The sequence below is a fragment of the Mesoplodon mirus genome (assembly GCF_964341445.2).
Source record: "Mesoplodon mirus genome assembly, chromosome: 18".
NCBI classification, from domain to species: Eukaryota; Metazoa; Chordata; class Mammalia; order Artiodactyla; family Ziphiidae; genus Mesoplodon; species Mesoplodon mirus.
This window is the reverse complement of record NC_138994.1, coordinates 5,180,897-5,203,550: the sequence shown is the minus strand read 5'-3', so window position 1 is coordinate 5,203,550 and position 22,654 is coordinate 5,180,897. Positions and strand designations below refer to the sequence as shown.

The window sequence follows — 22,654 nt, the reverse complement described above, 5'->3', positions numbered from 1 at the left end:
TATGGAGGTCCCCACTCCCCCTGTGACATTGAATGCTCACTGTGGCCCTGTAGCTGGGGCCAGTGTTAATGGGGTCAGTGTTGTTTTTTTTAAAATTTTTTTATTGTGATAAAATACACATAACATAAACGTTACCATCTTACGCATTTCTTGGTGCACAGTTCTGTGGCAGTTCCGTGCACTCACGTTGCTGTGCAAAAGCATCATCACCCTCCATCCTCATAGCTCTTTCCACCTTGTAAAACGGAAACTTTATCTCCATTAAACCATAACTCCGGGCTTCCCTGGTGGCGCAGTGGTTGAGAGTCCGCCTGCCGATGCAGGGGACACGGGTTCGTGCCCCTGTCCGGGAAGATCCCACATGCCGCAGAGCAGCTGGGCCCGTGAGCCATGGCCACTGAGCCTGTGCGTCCGGAGCCTGTGCTCCGCAACAGGAGAGGCCACAGCAGTGAGAGGCCCGCGTACCGCAAAAAACAAAACAAAACAAAACAAAAAACCCCCATAACTCCTCATTCTCTCTCCCCACCCCCTGGCAACCACCATTACACTTTCTGTCTCTGTGATTTTGACTCTTCTTAGTATCTCATGTAAGTGGGAAAATGGCCCAATTTTAAGTCAGGAACCTGGCTCGGAGATGTTGAGTCACACCCAGAGGTGGAGCCCACCTCGGGCTCTTTCCACTGGGCTGCATCGTCCCATCCCAAGGAGGGAAGGCCGGCTCTGGGACAGCCTGTCTGCCTGCAGTGGGCAAAGGACAGAAACTGGCACAGCATCCCGGGCGGGCTGCCTGGGGCAGGGCCCAGGTCTGCAGTCTGGGCTGGAGCCAAATGGAGCTTGATCTCCGCCCTTGCCCAGCCATCATCTTCTGGTGCTAGTGAGTAGGCTCCGACCACCCAGACCTTGAGCTCATAGGAACTGTTTGGACCAAAACCAGGGATCTGTGACTGGGGCAGCTGCTGCCTGGACTGGCCTGAGAGTATAGGGAAAGCCCCTTGAGGGGCTGCTGGAGGGGAGTCAGGGTGCAGAGAGAGGCTGGCTGGGGTCCAGCCCTCCCTCACCCCGGGGTGATGGCACATAATTTTTCCCGGGGTAATTGCTGGGGCCGTAATGTCTGCAGAGGCTTTAATGAGCTATGGCTGATGTGAGTTTGATTATTTTTCTTTCAGAGGAAAAGACAGTATCCTACCACCCATGAGACAATACCTCACTGTCTGGGCCCAGCACTCAGAGGCTGGCTCACTGTGATGCTGGGAGAGGAGAAGTCCACCCCCACGTACCAGGAATACTCCACTACCCCAGCTCAGGTGCAGGAGTCTGGGGTCTGGGGAGGGGAACACCTTCTTTTCCTGTCTCCTGTTTGAGTGTTGGGGGGCGCGGTCAGAGGACCCAGTGAGTCCTGGCAATGCCCTCTTACTAGCTGTACCACCTTATACAAATCACTTCCCTCTCTGAGCTGCAATTTCATTCCTTCTGAAATAGGGGCAGGGATCACCTTCGTAGCTGTGAGCAATAGAGGAGGCGTGGATGCAGAAGTGCTTTGTAAACTGTGAAGGATGCCGTGGAAGTAAGAGTTTCCTGTTATTAGAGCAATAATAACAATGACCTGCATTGCCCAATAGGTGCTGGTTATGGAAGAATGCCGCAGAGTGTGACGGTCACTCACAGGGCAGATCTGATGCCCAAGGACAAAAAAAATGTCCCCCCAGGTGATGGTACTTGGGAGTCCTAAGTATTGGACGTGCACCCCACTATCCGGTGCCTCAAAAGATGGGGAGCAAGGAGGAGGCAGGATGGGGGCTCTTGGGCCTCAGGGCTTCCCCGTAAGTGGGAGCTGAGAGTGCCCGTTGCCACAAGGAAACTGAGACTTGAAAGGTACCGTGTCCAAGGTTTTCCAAGCAGTGATGGGTAGAGCCAGGCTTGAAGCCAGGTCCCAGGGAATCCAGAGCTCCGTCAACTTCACGGTGCTGCAGCTGTGGTCCAGGAATCCTCCTCCTGACTCTCCAGCCTGGTCTTGCTCACTTCCCCACCGCTGGCTCTCTCTAAACCCCACAGCCAAAGCCAGAGGGCCAGGCCACGCCTCCAGTGGCACTGCCCACAGGTATCGGGTATCCCCAGAAAACGGGCCCCTGAGCTGGTGGCAGAGAAAAGGGCTCTCCTGAGTGTTGGACTCCCGTCTCCGGCCTCAGCATCCTGCTCTCTGAAGCGGTGCCTTGACCTTCAAGATCTCCGAGGTGACCCAGCAATCCCACTACTGGGCATGTACCCTGAGAAAACCATAATTCAAAAAGAGTCATGTACCAAAATGTTCATTGCAGCTCTATTTACAATAGCCCGGAGATGGAAACAACCTAAGTGTCCATCATCAGATGAATGGATAAAGAAGATGTGGCACATATATACAATGGAATATTACTCAGCCATAAAAAGAAACAAAATTGAGCTATTTGTAATGAGGTGGATAGACCTAGAGTCTGTCATACAGAGTGAAGTAAGTCAGAAAGAGAAAGACAAATACCGTATGCTAACACATATATATGGAATTTAAGAAAAAAAAATGTCATGAAGAACCTAGGGGTAAGACAGGAATAAAGACACAGACCTACTGGAGAATGGACTTGAGGATATGGGGAGGGGGAAGGGTAAGCTGTGACAAAACGAGAGAGTGGCATGGACATATATACACTACCAAACGTAAAATAGATAGCTAGTGGGAAGCAGCCACATAGCACAGGGAGATCAGCTCGGTGCTTTGTGACCACCTAGAGGGGTGGGATAGGGAGGGTGGGAGGGAGGGAGACGCAAGAGGGAAGAGATATGGGAACATATGTATATGTATAACTGATTCACTTTTTTATAAAGCAGAAACTAACACACCATTGTAAAGCAATTACACTCCAATAAATATGTAAAAAAAAAAAAAACATCTCCGAGGTGTCTTCCAGCCCGCCCTCCAGGCCTCTCTATCCCCTCCCTCCTCATGGTGCTCAGGCACATACAGCTTTCTGGATCGGGTCCCTCCCCAGCCTCGCGGTGGTTGACACGACAAACAGGGTTAATCTAGCCCCGCTGTGCAGCGACTTGCCTCTCCCTGGAGAAAGCAGGGGCTTTCTGGAACTTGCTCCTGTCTTATCTGCAGAGGTTTGCCCCAACTTGTCGCAGGAGCAAGCAAAGGTTCAGTGACATGTAGTTGGCAGGCGGTGGGATAATCAATCAGCCCCTTGTCAGCCCTGAGCCTGCTGGCTTTTGTGAGAATGCCAGTGCCATGGGGCTGAGGGCCGGGGGGAGCTGGAGAAGAAGGAGGGGGACTGGGGGTGGGGGAGGAGAGGAGGAGAGGGGTCCATTTGGAGCATCAGGGAAGTGGCAGATGCTGGCCCCTCTGGTCACCTCAGCTGGGACTTGACTCAGGATCGCTCTCCTGTCCTCAGCCTATCCCTGTGGGCCCTGCATTCCTCTGTGTACCTCTGCCCGCCAATCCCCAGAGCCCGCAGGCTGGCACATGGGGTCTGTGAGAGGGACCACACAGGGCAGCGATGAAAAGTGGAGTCTCAAACTGAGAGCAGGGAGCCGGCCACCTGCGGGCAGCAGAGAAGGCCAGCGGAGGGTGGGGTTGGCCTGAGCCTCTAAGAGTGCAGGCGGAGGCCTGGCAGATGTGATGCGAATTTGCTCCTTTCAGTTTTCTCCTGGAGTGTAGAGATGAACCTGTAATCCAAGTGTTAAAACCATGGCCCAGGGCAAAACACCATTCATTCTGAATCATCTCTTTTGTTGCATTAAAAAAAAAAAAAGAGAGAAAAGAAAAACCCCATACCAGCCACGTAGAGGTGTGCAGGTGGCTGTGTTTGTCAGGAACGCAGAAGGAGTTGGCTTCCCTTTGGGGGAGGAGACATGGTCCCACAACACCCTGGGAGGGGTATATAAGGAGCCTGGGGCTGGGGGTGACAGGTGCAGACCTTGGGTTTCAGCCCAGCTCACGCCTCCTGCCAGCTTTGCTTGTGCTGCTGAGAGCTCAGGGCTGCTGCCTGGCCATGAGCACCACATTTCTGCAGACTTCTTCCTCCACCTTTGGGGGTGGCTCGACCTGGGGGGGTTCCCTCATGGCTGGGGGAGGAGGCTTTGGTGGGGGGAGTCTCTATGGGGGAGGTGGGAGCTGCAGTATCTCAGTTCCTTCTGCCAGGTTTGTCTCCTCGGGGTCAGCAGGGGGCTATGGGGGCGGCTTCAGTGGAGGGGCTGGTAGTGGTTTGGGTGGAGGCTTTGGTGGTGGCTTTGGTGACTTCGGCGGTGGCGGCCTCCTCTCTGGCAACGAGAAGCTCACCATGCAGAACCTCAACGACCGCCTGGCGTCCTACCTGGAGAAGGTGCGTGCCCTGGAGGAGGCCAACGCTGACCTGGAGGTGAAGATCCGCGACTGGTACCAGAAGCAGAGCCCAGCCAGCCCGGAGCATGACTACAGCCCCTACTTCAAGACCATCGAAGAACTCCGAGACAAGGTGAGTCCTCGGGTGTCAGGCAGAGGGGAGCAGGTGGCTGGTGCCAGCTGCCTGGGGGAAATCCTTGCTTTCCCAGGTAATGATGTGTAACCTCGGCAAACTTGGAGCATGCGGAATGCGTTCCAGGTGTGGATGCCTGCAAACATCTGCTCAACCTGGCTGTGCTGGGGATCCTGGCACGCTGGTCTCGACCAGTAGGGGCCGAGGTAGGGGCAGTGCTCACACCCTGCAGGGCTCTGCCTAGAGCGTTCCTTTGGTTGTTTTGCAAGAACGGAGGTGTAGAGATGAACCTCAAGTTCTAGGAGTCCAGAACGCCAGGACTGCCTGCGTCACCCTTCGAATGTCTTGGGTGGCAAAAGCACTGTTGGACCTTAGGAGACCTGGAACTGGGTATGGGCTCTCCCAGCCACTCGCTCACCCTTCACTCACCTGCACCAGTTTCTGCAGCTGCCCTCCAGTTTCCCCCTGACTGGAATGTTCTGTAGATGCTTGGCTGTGTTAAGGTGTGCAGGAGGCCGGCGACCATGAGTTGTCTACAGGGGAGGTTGGTGGAGTACCCCCAAGAAGGCACCCTTTCCAGGTCAGGCAGTTTCCACAGGGGGTTCTCTGCAACCCTGGCTCCTTGGTCTTTCATGTTCTGGAGACGAGGAGGGTGGCTTGGGGCAGACCAAGTGGTGGCCTGGACTCTGCCCCGGGGCCCTACAGGCTTCCGTTGCTGGTGTCAGAGGGGAGATGTTTACTGAGGGGTCCCGCCTGGGGTGCAGGGCAGGGAGAACAGCAGGGAAGAGGGAGGGGTCCTCTAGACACCAGCTCCCTGTATCCTGCAGATCCTGGCGGCCACTATCGACAACTCCCGGGTTATCCTGGAGATGGACAACGCCAGGCTGGCTGCGGATGACTTCAGACTCAAGTATGTTCCCTGTGCTCCCTCTCCCAGCTCAAGTGGCCCAGACCCCTCACCCTTCCTCACTTGGGTTCTCTCTTCCTTTCCAGGTATGAGAATGAGCTGGCCGTGCGCCAGAGCATGGAGGCTGACATCAACGGCCTGCGCAGGGTGCTGGACGAGCTGACCCTGGCCAGAACCGACCTGGAGCTGCAGACTGAGAGCCTGAACGAGGAGCTGGCCTACCTCCGGAAGAACCACGAGGAGGTGAGAGCCAGGCAGTGGCTGGGGCTGATGGGAGGCAGAGTGGGGCCTCTGGGGCCTCCTCATAGTTGGGAGAAGGGCTTCGTGGTTCAGATATGCACGCCCCCCAACACAGGGGTCCCCATGGAGAGGAAGGGGCACTGTCGACCCAGACCCCTTTTCTCCTCTGATCTATAGCCAGGCCAGGTGGCCAGTGGGCACTGCTGTCCTGATTTGCTTCATGAACTCACACAAGGGCCCTACTGTCTTGAGGTCCTCCCTCGGCAGGACCTAGAGAGGAGGAGGGACCCTTAGTGCTGAGGGGCTCGTGCGATCAAAAGTCTTCACGTGGGGCTTCCCTGGTGGCTCAGTGGTTGAGAGTCCGCCTGCCGATGCAGGGGACACGGGTTCGTGCCCCGGTCCGGGAGGATCCCACATGCCGCGGAGCGGCTGGGCCCGTGAGCCATGGCTGCTGAGCCTGCGCATCCGGAGCCTGTGCTCCGCAGCAGGAGAGGCCACAACAGTGAGAGGCCCGCGTACCGCAAAAATAAAAAAAGTCTTCATGTGCAGTTGGGAAACAGGGGCCCGGGGTGGGTACGGGGCAGAGCCAACGTCACGTGGTGAGTTAGGGATGGAGCCGGGATTGGCACGTGGGACCCCAGACTCGGTTCTGGCTTCCGCCCTCTGTCTCTGAATGGGCCCCACCCACCCTGCAGGAGATGAAGGAGTTCAGCAACCAGCTGGCCGGCCAGGTCAACGTGGAGATGGACGCAGCACCGGGCGTGGACCTGACCCGCGTGCTGGCGGAGATGAGGGAGCAGTACGAGGCCATGGCGGAGAAGAACCGCCGGGATGCCGAGGCCTGGTTCCACAGCAAGGTGGGCCTGACTTGCCAGCCCCGCTCCAGCTCCCTGAGCTCCTGGGAGGCCCGCGGAGCTCACTTGTCTTGTGTGTGACCTACAGACAGAGGAGCTGAATAAGGAGGTGGCCTCCAACACAGAGATGATCCAGACCAGCAAGACGGAGATTGTAGACCTGAGACGCACGATGCAGGGGCTGGAGATGGAGCTGCAGTCCCAGCTCAGCATGGTCTGGCTCCCACCCCACCCACCCCAGCCTCTCCCACCCTCCATGGCTGTGTAAGCCTTGGCGTTCCCGAGCTCCCTTTGGGTCTGTTCCTTGCGATCCATTCAGCCCCTCTCCCCAAGCCCTCGGCGGCTTCCTGTCTAGCCTGATGTGATGTCTGTTGGTCTGTTGCCCCACCAGAAAGCCGGGCTGGAGAGCACGCTGGCGGAGACCGAGTGCCGCTACGCCCTGCAGCTGCAGCAGATCCAGGGCCTCATCAGCAGCATCGAGGCCCAGCTGAGTGAGCTCCGCAGTGACATGGAGTGCCAGAACCAGGAGTACAAGATGCTGCTGGACATCAAGACGCGGCTGGAGCAGGAGATCGCCACCTACCGCAGCCTGCTGGAGGGCCAGGACGCCAGGCGGGGGCTCGGGTGCAGGGGGCAGTGAGGGAGGGGCCAGTTGTGGTTGAGGAGGGAGAGTCATCTTAAGTGCAGCATCTACAGTGAAAAGAGAACAGAACAAGGAGTAAGAGGTGCTGGACTCTGCGCTCTAGTCTTTGGCCGTTACCTTGGGCAGGTCATGTCACCTCTCTGGACCTGTGTGCCTTCTGTAAATGATAGCAGCTGGGCTCGTGGTCTTGGATTTAATGCTGGTTCCATTTCCAGCATGAAATAGATGGGGTGTTATCATAGATCAGAATCTGTGTGCTTGGGGGTGGCTCTCAGGATGTCCCAGGCTTTAGAGAAGTCAGATGTGGGAGTGAGGGTGGTGTGAGGGCTGGAGAGGACGGCTAAGCTGTGCCCCGGGGCCTCCTGTAGGCAGACCTGAGCTTTTGTCCGTTGCTTACATCTGCTTCCCCCTTTCTTTCAGGATGGCTGGCATTGGTACCAGAGAAGGTAAGAGGCTTCACTCTTCTTTTTTCTGGCCACACTGGGCGGCATGCGGGATCTTAGTTCCCCGACCAGGGATTGAACCCGTGCCCCCTGCAGTGGAAGTGTGGAGACAACCACTGAACGGCCAGAGAAGTCCAAGAGACTTAGCTCTTCCTGAGTTAAGGGGAGAGGGAAGCTATTGAAGCCACCATTCTTCTTGGAATGGGGAGGAAGTTGAAAGAGGCCAAGCATCCCAGTAGGGTGGGGACATGCCCATTCCAGTAGGTACCTCTTCCCCAGTGGGACCCCTCTATCAGCCCCAGGTAGGGTTGGGATTGAAGATTTACTGAGAACCTTCCAGGCTGAGTAAGCTTTGTCCAGGGCATAGCCCCCCCAAACCCTGCCTCCCCCCACCCCGCCTGCCCCACCTTCATGCAGTTATGGTAAGATGCCCATGATTAATTTCTGTTTATGTACAGCTTAAAAGCCCTGACATTCTTGCTCACTGCAGAGCATACCTCCCGCTGCCACCGCCAATCTCTTTGATGAGTGATTCAGCACCAGTCCTCCTGGCAGCTCTGGGAGGATTGGCCAATGGCCGTTATCAGGGGTGCTGTGCAGTTCTCCCAGAGCTCAGCCAAGGTCCTGGCCCCTTGGGAGGGAGGACATGGAGAGTCTCCCCCTCTAAAGCTTGCCTCTTCTTTCTACAGCCTTCCTGGGAGGTGGTGGCAGCGGCAAAGTCCTCATCAATGTTGAGGAGTCAGTGGATGGGAAGGTGGTTTCTGCTCAAAAGAGAGACATCTAAGTGCCCAGCGCAGGAGAGACACCCCCGTCATCCCCACCCTCCCCAGGCTGAGTGGACAGCTGGCCGGAGGGACCAGAAAAGCAAACTCGGGCTTCCCTGGTAGCGCAGTGGTTAAGAATCCACCTGCCAGTGCAGGGGACACGGGTTTGAGCCCTGGTCCAGGAAGATCCCACATGCCACGGAGCAACTAAGCCCGCGAGCCACAACTACTGAGCCTGCGCCCTAGAGCCCGCGAGCCACAACTACCGAAGCCCATGCACCTAGAGCCTGTGCTCCGCAACAAGAGAAGCCACTGCAATCAGAAGCCCTCGCACTGCAACCAAGAGCAACCCCCCACTTGCTGCAACTAGAGAAAGCCCGCGTGCAGCAATGAAGACCCAACACAGCTAAAAAAATAATAATAAATAATAAATAAAGGGGAAAAAAAAGAAAAGAAAGGAAAAGCAAACTCCAGGCCCTGCCTTCAGAGGGTCCAGCTCAAGGGGTCCCTCATCTCCTAGTTGGGTGCTTCACATGCTTTCCCAGACCCCGCTTCAGCTTTCCCACCTCCCTTATAGCAGGGAGGTGCGAGAAGCAGCTGTATCGTGTAACAAACTCATGGTTTGTACCATGTCCATGCAATAAAGAATTGCTTTTCCTTTTGCAAATATCTCTTGGTAGTATGTCCAGTTTTTCTTGTTGGTGGCCTCTGAGGAAGCCCAGGGCCCACATGCTTCCATCTCCCCCTGACTTTGAACTCGTCCCTGCACGGTCACTCTTTGGGTTACCTGGGGCGCCTGGGACAAATCAGGTGGCTCAGATGACTTGCTGTCTTGCTTACCCCATTTAGTGATCACAGAAGCAGGAGGCGGGATTCCTTAGAGCAGTGTGTTGTACTTAGCACAGGGCTGGACACATGGACTAATCACTTACTGGATGGTTGACTGAATAGATGGCTCTGGTTCACCACTGTATGGTTGGCACTGCGCTAGGCACACCCACCTAAGGGTCTCATTTAATCAACTGCCGGTGGTCAGGATTTATTATTCCATCTTAGAGATGAGGGAACTTAGAGAAACTTACAGATGAGGAAGTCAGGCTGATGACTTGCCCAGAGGCCTCGTGAATGGATAGTAAGCAGCAGGGCTGGGGCTGGGCCCCACACCTGTATGACTCCAAGACCAGGGCTTGTTCTGGGACCCCAGGCCCTGGTTCTTCACAGCGCATTGCCAGGACCTTCCTCCTTGCTTCTGGCCCTCACCATATGTACCCCCCGAACCTCCCCTCTTTTCCAGCCAGGCACACCTGACCTCCAGAGCGGCTGAGCCAGTTCCCCTCTCTGCCCCCCTGCAAAGCTGGCCCCCATCCCCCCCGAAGCTGCCATCTCCCCACAAAGCACTGAAAGTGCCCAGAGCGAAAAACACCAGCTCCAGGAAGTCCTCCCTGATTTCTCCAAGCTTAAGTCCAAAGCAACACCAACCCCTACTTGTCCTTCTCTGTCTAAATCCTGCTCCTGCTCTCCTGTCACCAGTCTCCACCTGAGGGCTCATTAGAGCAGCGGTATCCATGCACACCTGATTTGTTGCTTCTGGTTTGGGGCTGTTTCCTTTGGGATTCATAGCCCCTGATAGAGGGCAGGGAATGAGGAAGTGGAGAACTCTGGGTGCCATGGCTGGGCTGGGCTCGGGTGAGGATTGCGGGGAGAGGGAGAACCGGTTTCTTTGTTCTGTTGGGAAGAGCAGGTAGGAGGTGCCGCTGTTTTCCTTGGAATCAGATCATTTGGGAGGAGGGCCGGGCCCTCTGAGAGGGAGCCCGTAGGTCTCCCTGGGCACAACTCCTCACCCAGCAGCCATGGCTGGAGAGAAGGTGGCATCTGTTCTTTCTGGGGGAGATTTAATCTAGAATGTGTCTCCTGAGTACACACTTTGAGGCCAGATTTCCCTGGGGCCGGAGGAAGGAAAGGGAATTTATTAAGTGTCTGCACACTGCCAGGCTCTGGGCAGGGCATTCAATGGATGGCATCTCATTTACTCTCCAGACAGCTTTTGAAGCTGGGGGTCAGACTTCAGAGGCAGTTTTCAGAAGAGGAAACCGAGGGCCAGGGAAGCTCAGTCACTTGAATGAAGCCATAAACTAGGAAATAGTGAAACTGGGTTTGGGATGGTCTCTCTGATTCCAGACCTTTGCTTTTCCCTGGATGCCATAGGGTGACAGAAGTTGGCAACACCTTCCTTAGAGGGTGTGCTGGTCTGAAACCCATTTCTTAACCTCTAGGGGCAGCCTGTTCAAGTGTCACACAGCCATTACAGTCAGAAAGATTGTCGTCACATGCCACCTTGGTCTCTCACGCTGTGGTTCAAGCCCAGAGCACCAGGTTCCAGGTCCCCAACATCCTGGGGTCAGCCAGGCTCCTTTTGGGAACTCTCCGACCCCACTGTGGCCAGGCTGCTGCTCGTGCCTCGCCGACTTCCGGGCCTCTGTTGAGAGGTCTCAGGCCTTCTAAACAGCCACCGAAGAGTCTTCTTTGCTTGCAAAAATAACCACATCTGCAAAGGTGCAGGGTGGCATGGGGGCTCAGCCCTCATCCAGTGAGCCTTCTCTCTGGGCCAGACCCTGAGCTGTGGGGGTGGGAAGGGGAGGCTGCTTCTATCTCCCCTGAGTTCCCGTTCCTGCTCTGCTGGGATTCAGGGACAGGCTATCAGAGAAGCCCTTGGAACTGGCCAAGTCCTGTCCCCTGCCTGACCGTGGAGTGAGATGTCCACACCTAGGGATAGCTCGTGCCTGGCTGAGCCCTTAAATCATCTTCGGGGCAGAGACAGCCCGCTTCCTGCCCCTGGATGGAGGTGGGGCTGGGTTTCCAGCCAATCCGGGAAGCAGGCAGCAGGCCTCTCTCCTCCCCACAGAGAGGGCAGCTTCGGGACTAGGGATTAGGGCCCCGGGTGTGTCCTGTGCTCAGGCTGGCTTTCCCAGAGCAGGCGTGGGGCATGCCCACCCCTCTCTCCCTGAGGACTTTGGTCCCTGTTCTCCTCCGGGTGTCAGTTTCCACATCTTTAAATGGAGGTGTCTGACTGGACGAGCTGATCCCGAGGTTGTCTGTGGGCTGCTCTGCGTCCTGGGACCTCAGAAGGGAGCCTGGCCTGTGATAGCAGGGGCTGTGTCTCCTCCCTGCACTGCTGAGTCCTCAGAGGGGTAGCTCAATAAATAGCTGTTGCACGAATGCATGAACTTTCTTCTCTTTTGCTCTTTCTTGCCTTAGCCATGGCTCTGGACATTCGCTCATGTCTTGGGCATGTGCCCACCTGGGGGTCACCTGTCCCTCCGTGGGCAGCTGGCGGCACGAGGGGAAATAAGAAGGTGGCAGCTTTTCCCATGAGATTTGCAGCTGGGGTGACCCGACTTGATACCATTCCTGCTAGATATTCCTTCTCACTTAAAGCCAGCAGACGGCGTGTCTCTGAAACAGCTTCTCGGACGGTTAGCCAGAGCTCCCCTGTGCCAGGAGCAGTATTCAGAGGACAAAGCCCTTGTCTTCAGGGAATGTAAGACTGAGTGGGAGAAATAAGACAGGAATGCCACCAACTGTCACATGTCTGGTTGCTGTGGGTGCCGTGCTGGCTGTAGAAACCAGAGAGGGAGGCAAAGCAATGAGCTGGCACTGGATGGAGGAGGCCCAGAAGAATTCTCCGCCGGGCCATCTAACAAGGAGAAGCTCGCATTTCCTCACTTGTAACAGGGAGGGAAGAGTAGCCTTCTGCCTGCCGGGAGCTCCTGTGGGTCAGGTGCTTCTCAAATACTAACTCATCTAATGCCTGTTTTTCAGTTGCGGCACCGAGGCACTGAAAGGTTGAGTAAGTTTCCCAAGGTCACACAGCCAGTCTGTAGCAGAGTAGGGTTGAAACAGGTCCACCTAATTCAAAGCCTTTGCTGGCCTCGCTGGGTTTCTGGGGAACCCTGGTGGTATAAAAGGGATTTTAGAAAGCTGATTATGTAGAAACGTGAAGCCCTGAGGCCTTGAGGCTAGTCTGGAGAAGGCTCCTGAGGATTGCTGTGTCAAGCAGGTGTCTCTGAGGGTAGAGGGCTGACAGAGGGCCCGGGTCCACCGTCTGGGGTGGGTCTGCCTTTCACAAGAGACCCTTCCCCTGGGGGGGAGCCTTAGGACACTTTGGGAGGTGGTCAGCCAGCCTGGGATCCAGGCCCCCTGTCGTCCAGGGAGAGAGGGAAGGAGGGAGGAGCCCGATCCAAGATTCAAGCAAGGAACGCCGGGTTAGGAGCTGGGGGATGAGGTCTAGGCCTCAACTTTGCAGATGAACAATATGGTGACTCTGGATAAATTTTTGAGAACAAGAGCCTCAGAGGGCATTGCTGAAGGAAACTTAGAAGCCATTTCAATGTAAGGCCCACAATGAATCACCATATGTACCCCCATATGTACACCATATGTACAGTGAATCAGTGGTAGAGCTAGAGATCCATGGATTACTCTTCCCTTCCCACTGCCCTGGGCCTTGGCATTCTGGGTCTCAGTTTTTTCCACGTGTGAAATGAAGGAGTTGGACAGGCAATTTCCTAGGACAATTTAGGCTTTGACATTTTGCGTTGAGTAAGTACCCTTACAAGCCCCCAAGCTTTGGAGCTCACATCAGGCCAGACGGCAGACAGGCTGACCATCAGGCCAACAGCTGCACAGGCCTAACCACTGTGGGATGCAAGACCATCCACCGGCTGGGTCTTGGGTGACAGGAGGCCTGAGAATGGAGAGGGCAAGAGAGAAGGCCCTATGGATGGGACAGGGCCTTTCATGGCCTGAAAGGGATTGACCAGGCAGTAGGTAAGGGCGCAGACCCTAGAGCCAGAGGTTTGAATCTTGGCTCTGACATACTCAAGTTTGGGCAATGTGGTTAACCTCTCTGGGCCTTTGTTTCCTCATCTGGAAAAGGGATACAATAGCAGCAGCAGAGTTGTATCAAGGGCCACATGAAGTCAGGCCTGTAGAGTGTTTCGCACAGTATCCCGAAATGTTACCTAGTGTTGTTTTATTATCTTTTAACACATACAGAATGGAACCCTCAGAGATCAGACACCGAGTTTGCAGCAAGGCTCCAAGACACCAGCTGGTGGGGTAGAGGGAACCAGATGCCAGTTTAAATCTTGACTTCATGGTGACCTTGGACTAGTGACCTAGCTTCCCTGAACCTCAGCTGCCTCATCTATACAATGGGGCGAATAAAACCCCTCTCCTGTTGTTGTGTGACAACCTGTTAAACTCAGCTTCCTCTGCAGGGGTCACTCATAAATGGGGCTTTCCCTCCCCTTCCCTGGAAACGTTAGAGCAGAGGTGATTTTGCCAGAACGCAAAGAAGGAAGCTTTAGACATGTGGGCAGTGCCTCAGCCCCAGCACTCTGTCCTGCCCCATTTGGACAAGGGCTGGGAGAGGAGAAATGGGGTCCCCAGGATGCCTCTCTACCCAGCTCCCTTCAGGAGCGCTGGCATGTGTCCCCCCGCCCCATGGGCCCTGGGGTTCACTTTGGGTCAGAGGAAGGCATTCCTGTGTCAAGGCATACCCTGCTCGGGAGGCGTGCAGAGGGGCCGAGCCCTGACCCCGTGAGGGAGGCATGTCCTGGCCACCGTGGGGCTTTGGAGGATCTGTGGTTATTGTTCGCCTAAGAGGCGTTGGCCGAACCTGCTCTTCAGCCCCAGGAGGATTGTCGTTCCAGGTCTGGCAGGTTCCATTAATCACCTTCTTGGAGGGCTCCCACTTTGGGCTGAATCACACGTTTTCAGAGAGAGAGCTGAGCCATCAGGTTGGGCAGGAGGGCAGGGCAGGGTCAGGGGTCAGCCTGAGTCCCTGGCCTCCCCGTGGTCTTAGAGCACTGCAGCCCGACGTGGCTCTCTCCCTGACACTGACACCCACTGGGGGAGATGCAGGCCCACTTCCCTACCCATAGAAAACAGAGGCCAACAAAGCCCTGACTCCGAACCCTCCCTTCTGGTCTTGCTGAATCAGCGAAGGGGCTTCCAGGACAACCTCAAGCCTGCAACACCTCACTCCAGCTCCTGGCCTATCCCACCCAGCCCCTCAGGCTGCTGTGGGCGGGCAGCTCCCAGGAGGCCATTCACGGCAACCTTGGCCCCCTTGGTGAGTGGAGGCTTTGAGTCCGAGTCCAGTGTCCTTCCTGCACTCTCAGCCCTGGAACCTCTCCTTCTCTCCCGGGCTTCTGAGAGGCCAGCTCAAGACCCGTTTCTTTTTTCTTTCAGCCTGAGTGGTGAGGCCTCCTCCGCTGGCTTCCTAAGCAGACCCTGAGTTTCAGTCCCATCCCAGGCTCCTCGGCAGAGACCCTGGCCCCAGGTTCTGGGTCACATCCTCTATGTGGCTTCTTGGTCAAACACTCACAAGCTGAGGCAGGTGTCATGTGGTTGGGGGGCTAGAAAGAACCCTGCTCAGTATTACAAGACTTCCTTTCTGGACGTGGCTATGGCTCTGTGGCTGCTATAATGGAGTAATTAAACCCATGGGCCAGGCTGACCTAGGGCTTTTTGACCTCGACACTACTGACCTTCTGGGCTGGAGAATTCTTTGGGGCAGGGGCTGTCCTGTGCACAGTAGGATATTTAGCCGCATCTCTGGTGTCTATCCTCTAGGTCCCAGTAGCATCCCCCAGTTGTGACAACCAAAATGTCTCCAGACACTATCAAATGTCCCTTGGGGAGCAAAATAGCCCCTGGCTGAGAACATCCGAATTGATCTATGGTGACAGAGTTGGAATTATGGGTATGCTAGGGGCACGGGGTGTATGGGGGGCGATTGACTGGGAAAAGGTACAATGAGCTTTATTGGGTGCTAGAAATGTTCTGGCTGGTGGTTACACAAGTAAACACATGCTTAAATTTTCATACGTGCGTAAAAATGCATTAAGCTGGATGCTTATGATTTGTCCATTTTACTGTAGGAAAAAATGCCTAAAAAACTGAGCCTAGTGTAGACAGGACCAGACTTGGGTTTCAGTCCTGACTCTGCCCTTAAGGCTCAGTTTCCTCCTGTGTAAAATGGGGATAATAGGAGTACTCACCTTATCGGGCTGTTGCAAAGATTAAATGAGGCAGTCAATATAAATTTCTTAGCCCAGTGCCTGCATATGGTGAGGGATCTCAGGGTGTTAGCTATTATAATGTGCAGGGCCACTGGCTCTTTCTATGCCTCAGTTTCCCCAACTGAGGAAACTGTGTTGGATGGTCCCTAAGGTCCCTTGCCACCATGACTTTACCTGATGGTCTTGGAGCCATTTTTTTCTCAGCCTAAAAGCCTTCAAGGTTGTTGATTCCACAGGACCAAGCAAAGTTCGTCATTGCTGCTGGGAGCACTGGAGTAGATGAAATGCTGAGAAAGATGCAGAACCTTCCAGTCAGACCTTTTAGGAACAGGAAGGAGGGAGGCAGAGGGCTGAAGTGACAACGCGGGACCACTTTGCAGCCACCCTTCCTCTGCAGAGGCTCCCTGGCAGACCGGTGCAGCTCAGTCCCGGTTCTAACATTGGGTGGGGCCGATGGGAGAGAGTTCCCTAAGTGGAGAGGTGAGACAGAATTCAGTTGTCAAAGGGTAGTCTCAAGTAGAACACTGTTCCCTCTGAATCATCACTTTTGTTAAGGATTAAGAAAAAAAAAAAATGCCCCCTCCCCCAGTGGCACAACCCACCCTGGAGAACATAGGTAATGAGCTTGTGGGAAACAGACGTGCAGTTGGCACCAGTCAGAGGGTGGAGAAGGGAGGAGAGAAGATGGGGCAACTGTCCAACCCCCTGGAAGGTGTATAAAAGGCATCCACTCTGGGGAAGAGCCACAGTCCTCGGCCAGGCCAAGCCAAGATCCTACCGCACCAGCGCTCTCTGCCCATCTTGCTCTCACCATGAGCTGTTTCCTGCAGAATTCCTCTGCTAGCTATGGGGGTGGCTCCTGCAAGCTGGGAGGAGGTCGCAGTATCTCTAGCGGCTCAACCCGGTTTTTCTCTGGGGGATCATCTGGGGGCCTTGGGGGTGGCATGAGCTGCGGCTTTGGTGGAGGGGCTGGTAGTGGTTTGGGTGGAGGCTTTGGAGGTGGCCTTGGAGGTGGCAGCTTTGGTGGGTGTTTTGGTGGTGGCTTTGGCGACTTTGGTGGAGGATATGGTGGTGGCCTTGGCGTCTGCCTCAGTGGTGGCGATGGCGGCCTCCTCTCTGGCAATGAGAAGACCACCATGCAGAACCTCAACGACCGCCTGGCCTCCTACCTGGAGAAGGTGCACGCCCTGGAGGAGGCCAACACTGACCTGGAGGTGAAGATCCGCGACTGGCATCTGAAGAAGAGCCCAACCATCCCAGAGCAGGACTACAGCCCCTACTTCAAGACCATCGAGGACCTCCGGGCCAAGGTGAGTCCTTGCAGGTCGAGGAGGGTTCCTCTGATCAGGGCAGAGACGTGATGGCCAGGAAAAGCAGGGTCCCCAGGGACCAGAAGATGCAGTGTGGGCAGAATTCTTACCCTTTCTTTGGGGGAAAATCTAGTCTTTTACTGCCTATCAAGCACCTCTATTCCTGCTGGGCTTTCTCAGGCTATGCGTTCTCTCCCATTATTCATTTTTATTGTTCTTACTCATGCAACATTTTTTTTACTGCTTTCCAGTTATGTTATTACTGACTTAATCTCTATAATCCCAACCCACTGGGTTATTTGGAAGCTGTGCTGGGTTATTTGGAAGTTTTAAAAGCCACTAAGAATGACTAAAACCAACAGAGAAAGGAATGCATGTTCATTCATTGGTTTGGGAACACTATTTTCTAGGGGCCTCCTTTAAACTGGCATTCTCAATGGGCAGCGACCAGGTAGGGGAGATGATGCAGGCAGAGGCTTAGGCAGTGCTAAGCTGAGATTCTCTCCCTCAAGGCCTGTCCATCACTTTGTGATGCCAGCTTGTTGGAACGGAAATCCATCTGCCTGGGCTGAGTCCCAGCTATGTGGGGTGGATTTTAAATGCTTTGGAACACAAAAGTTCAGACAAGAAATTCAAATGGATGGGGATATTTGTTGGAATCCCACCCTGCTCAGAGGGGAGGCCAGCTCCAGTGATGTTATTATGAACGGTTGGGGGGGGGGCCAGGCTGATTCTGTCCTGATCTTAAGGAGAAGAAAGGCCCTCAAGACAGCGGCCATGAGAGGTTGCCAGTCTGACGCTGCAGAGACGTGACCAACCACAGATGTTCTTGGTGGGGTCGTTCCCCTGAAATGTACATCCCGATCTTTCCCACCATGACCAGACATAGAATGATGGAGTGACAGAACAAACCAAGGGGACCCGTCCCGTCTCTCACTTTACAGAAGAGGAACTGAGGCCCAGAGAGAAGTGCCCTGTCCCAGCTCACAGGGGCAGAGAGGAGGCAGAATCTGATGGCCACCCGTCCTGCCCGTGTTTTCCCAGTCCTGCTCCCCAAGCTTGTGGACCCTCCAGTGGTTGGTTACCTTCTGTATTTTGCAGATCCTGGCGGCCACCATCGAAAACAACCAGATCATTCTGGAGATTGATAACTCCAGGCTGGCTGCCGACGACTTCAGGCTCAAGTGAGTTTATTTCCCTCATTCCCCTTTCCCAGCAGTTATAGTTTTAGACAAATGCTCCTCTGAACAATGTAACCAGAGCATCCCAGGAGTGAAGGTCTTGTGGAAGTAGCAGAGTCCAGTGCAGGGGCAGTGGAGTGTCTAATATCATTCCTTCCTTCCTCCCTCCCTCCCTCCCTCCCTCCCTTCCTTCCTTCCTTTTCTTATTGGAGCAGAGAAAGGTTTACTGCAGTGCTAAGTAAGGAGAACGGGTGACTTGTGCTCAAAAACCCAAACTCCTAATACCATTTCTATTTTTGTTTTTTGTTTTTTTTGTTGTTGTTGTTGTTTTTGCATTACGCGGGCCTCTCACTGTTGTGGCCTCTCCCGCTGCGGAGCACAGGCTCCGGACGCGCAGGCTCAGCGGCCATGGCTCACGGGCCCAGCTGCTCCGCGGCGTGTGGGATCTTCCCGGACCGGGGCACAAACCCGTGTCCCCTGCATCGGCAGGCGGACTCTCAACCACTGCGCCACCAGGGAAGCCCTCTATGTTGTTTTTTCAATTTAAAAATCCTTTAGGTATGAGAACGAGCTGACCCTGCGCCAGAGCGTGGAGGCTGACATCAACGGCCTGCGCAGGGTGCTGGATGAACTGACCCTGATGAAGACCGACCTGGAGATGCAGATTGAGAGCCTGAACGAGGAGCTGGCCTACATGAAGAAGAACCACGAGGAGGTGAGAGGTGGGCTGTGCTTGCCGTGGCTGAATCACCTTCAGTGATGACGGGGAGCCCTCTGCCGCAGCCAGGCTCAGCCCTCCACGGTGGGACCTGGAAGCACATTCCAGAACATTCCAGTAGCATTCAGAGCCGAGGAGGGGCAGGCTGAGGAGCTTCATGCATCTTCCTTTTCCATCCCTACAGGAGATGAAGGAGTTCAAAAACCAGGTGGCCGGCCAGGTCAATGTGGAGATGGACGCCACCCCAGGCATTGACCTAAGCCGCGTGCTGGCGGAGATGAGGGAGCAGTACGAGGCCATGGCGGAGAAGAACCGCCGGGATGCCGAGGCCTGGTTCCACAGCAAGGTACCTGGCCCTCTAACCTCGCTGAGCCAGGGGGTGCTCGGGCCCTCCAGCTGGGCTCTTCCGTCACCTTGGTCCTGCTTGAATTCCAGAGTGCAGAGCTGACCAAGGAGGTGTCTTCCAACACCGCCATTATCCAGACCAGCAAGACGGAGATCACGGAGCTCAGGCGTACGCTCCAGGGTCTGGAGATTGAGCTGCAGTCCCAGCTGAGCATGGTACCCCTGCTGCCCCTGCCCAGCGGCTGCCCCCTCTAGGCCCCTCCCCCTGGCCCGCCTCCCCTCTGACCTTCTCCTCTGCTGCCCCACCAGAAAGCCGGGCTGGAGAGCACGCTGGCGGACACCGAGTGCCGCTACGCCCTGCAGCTGCAGCAGATCCAGGGCCTCATCAGCAGCATCGAGGCCCAGCTGAGCGAGCTCCGCAGTGACATGGAGTGCCAGAACCAGGAGTACAAGATGCTGCTGGACATCAAGACGCGGCTGGAGCAGGAGATCGCCACCTACCGCAGCCTGCTGGAGGGCCAGGACGCCAAGTAGGTCATGTGGGAAAGTGACTGTGGGACCCTGGGCTGTCAGAGCAGGCAGGGCCTAAGAGATCAGGCCCTTGTGTCTGGGAGGGAAGGACACCTGTCTGAGCTTCAACAGCCTGGACCAAGATCCAGGACCAGAGCTTCCTCCTTGTCCTCTGGCATCAGACTGTAGGGGCGTTTCCTTTAACTTTTGAATTCGGGCCTCCAGGTTAGACTGGCAGGACTAGGGACTATGGAGAAAATATCTCATATTGGAAAAGTATTAGCTTGGATTCAGGGCAGCCCAAGAAAGCTGTTAAAATAGAGATGTAACTGCCTTCAGACTATCTTCAGGGATCAGGCCATCCTTGTGGGATCAAGGGAGGGGTAAGGGGTCGAGTGAAGCAGAGGGGGGACCAAACGTCCAGCAAATGCCTAATAATATCCTCCTGAGGCTTCACAGACAGACAGGCCAGGCCTGGGAGTCACCTGATGCTGCTGCTCTGTGGGCTGGGGGCACAGCTGGGAAAAGAGCCCAACTCAGGGGCTCCAAGTGATGATCTGAGAGACTCCATGTGAGGACAGGTAGGCGGCTGTCCTCAGTTGCCTTCCGCTCATGGCTGCCTCTCTCCTTTCTCCCAGGTTTCCCGGCTTCACCACAGGAGGTAAGGAAATAACCCAGTGGGAGAGGTGACGAGGCCCCTGCTTATGGCCCTGTGGGCGGGCTGGGCGGCAGTGCTGGGTTCCCCAGTGTAGGAAGAGGGGATGGTACCGGAGCAGAAGGGGTCCCCTGCTCCTCTCTTTTCCTTTCAAAATAGGTGGCTCTGTCCCCACAACCCCACAGACGGGGCTGTCATGGAGGGAGTCCCCCAGACAATAACACAGAGTCCCCATCAACTACCCACCACGCCACCAGACTGACTAGGGGTTTGGGGCCCTCCAGGGGGGCCTGAGCTGGCCTGAGCTGGGTCTTCTCCAGCCTGAAGGTCTTTCGCCTCTTCCATTTCCCAGGAAACGTCAGCCAAGGCAGCACCGTCTCTACTAGCGGTACCACCTCCGCTCGCCGCATTTCAGAAAAAATTAAGCTTTAAATCTGCCGGGCAGCCCCTCGCTCTGTCTTCAGCACCCAGAGGAGAGAGCTGACGGTTCCCTGCAGGAGCAAAGGAGGGACTGCAGGACCCCAGGCTCGGCCACTCCGCTCTCGACCCGCACCCTCCCGAGGGCAGCCACTCCCCACCCTTCTCTCCTGGTCTGCTTCCTCTTCCCCCTGACCTGCCTCCTCTGATTCCTCAGCTTCTCTACTAAAAAGAAAAGCGAATTCAATAAAGTTTCCCACTTTCTTGCAAATATATTTTTGATTCTGGCTTGGTTTCTGAGGGTGGCACCTGCCAAGGCCCTGACTGGGGTCGGTGGGGCGAGGTGGGTGGGTGAGGTCGGGCTGAACGGCCCACCCTGACGAGGCCTGGCCCAGAGAGCTCCCAGCTGGGAGGGACACAAGGCACCCGGGCTGACCGTCAGCCACGGGGCCGATAATGACAAACACAGGGCCACAGGTGGCTCCCGGGTGATGGCGCCCTGCAAACATGGACATGCGGGAAAGAGGTACAGAGGCCTTGGGGCAGAATGCAAGGGGTTAGTGCAGGGCAAGTGTGGGGAGAAAGAGGCCTAGGACAGTGACTCCGGCCCCAGCTACTGCCTTCCTGCTTTCTGCAGAGGCAGCTTCCTTTGGGCATCCTCACCTGCAGTCCCCCCACCCCTCTGCTTGCCCCGAGGTCCTGCCATTCCAAGCCACTCAGTGACCAGATGCATGACTCAAGGAGTGACCTCAGCCTGTGCTGATGCTGACCCTCCTCCCCGCCTCCCCTCTGGACCCCTGTTCCCCCTGCTTCTCTGGACGTCCCGGCTTAGACGTGCAGCCTCCTCTGGTTCTGCTTGCTCCTCACGGGGACGGGTCCCAGGGATTCTGACGTAGGCAGTCTTCCCTTTTGCTTCTTCACCCCGCCCCTCCTTGGGCCATCTGGGACGTATCCATGGTCACAATTACCAGTATGTCCTGATGACTCTCCATCGAGGCGCCTCTCCTCTGTTCCAGTCTCACATGCCCAGAGGAGCCGGCCATCACCTCCTCAGATCCACTCATCTGAAGGAGCGTCCCTCCTTCTCCCAGATCTGGGCCTTCGTGGTCCTCCATCCCAGAGGACCCCGAAATCCAAGCCAGGAGCCTGGGAGTCCTCTTGGCTCCCTGCCTCCTTCACGCCCCCTCACAAGTCCATCCTGTGGATGCTCGATGTCCTCAATGTCTTCACTTGCTGGGCAGGTTGCCACAGCCTCCATGGCCTCCCTGGCCTCCCTGCCTCCGGTTTGAGCTTCCCCTTTATCCGTGCTTCACACGCCAGCCAGGGCCATTGCTGGAAACGGAAAGTGCTCCTCCCGGCTTAGAGATGCTGCAATAGCTCCCCACTGGCCACTGAGGAAAGTCCAGACTCCTCACCAGCCAAGAGGCCACCGGGGTCTGGCTTCTCCTGGCCTCTCTCTGGCCCTAATTCTATACTGGCTTCTCCCCACCCACCCAGAGGTCCTGCCATTCTAAACTGTTCTCAGTGAACCAGTCACATGGCTGGACCCCTCAGGCCCTTGTTCAGTGAGTGACCTCCGTTTGATCTGAGCTTCCTCCCCTGTTCTCTTTGTTTTATTGGAGACCGCCAGATTTTTATTCAACACTCCGACTGAGATGGACACCCCCTCCTCTGTGGCACCCAGAGAGAGTGGGGTGCACTCAGGTGTTGGCACATCTGTGCCCTCCTGCCCGGGTGTTGACCGTAGACCGTGTGTGCTGAGGGGGCCGGGCTGTGTCCAGCCGACTGCTGGGGCTCAGCCAGTGCTTACTGAGGGGAGACACCAGTGAATGAACTGGGAGAGTGCCTCTCGGATGCCATCTGAGTTTTGCCACGGGGTAGGCGGCCAGGGGGTAGGGGGGCTTCTGCCACTCTTGCCAATTGCCCTTTCCCTGCCCCTCCCTCATTTCCCCTCCCCCTCCCGCCCCCCTGTCCGCATAGTCGCTGCCTTCATTCATCCTCCTGCACCCCAAGCCTGTCTGGGCACTGGGCAGTTGGTTTAGTCCACAGTGGTCGCTCAGAGGTGACCCGCCCAGCGTGCTAAGCCAGGGGG

General features: G+C 55.8%; 1 protein-coding gene across 1 annotated transcript; it reads left to right on the top strand.

Moving 5' to 3' along the window:
• Window positions 1-4,025: 4,025 nt before the first annotated feature.
• On the top strand, window positions 4,026-19,514 carry LOC309794237 (uncharacterized protein; the record flags this gene model as incomplete). Its single annotated transcript, XM_082605438.1, is given in 16 exon segments — window positions 4,026-4,487; window positions 5,315-5,397; window positions 5,481-5,637; window positions 6,330-6,491; window positions 6,577-6,702; window positions 6,880-7,112; window positions 7,552-7,577; window positions 8,264-8,331; window positions 14,390-14,474; window positions 16,043-16,140; window positions 16,143-16,736; window positions 17,838-17,920; window positions 18,476-18,632; window positions 18,820-18,981; window positions 19,071-19,196; window positions 19,290-19,514. Coding segments are annotated over 16 exon segments (2,847 nt in total).
• Between the last annotated feature and the right edge of the window lie 3,140 nt (window positions 19,515-22,654).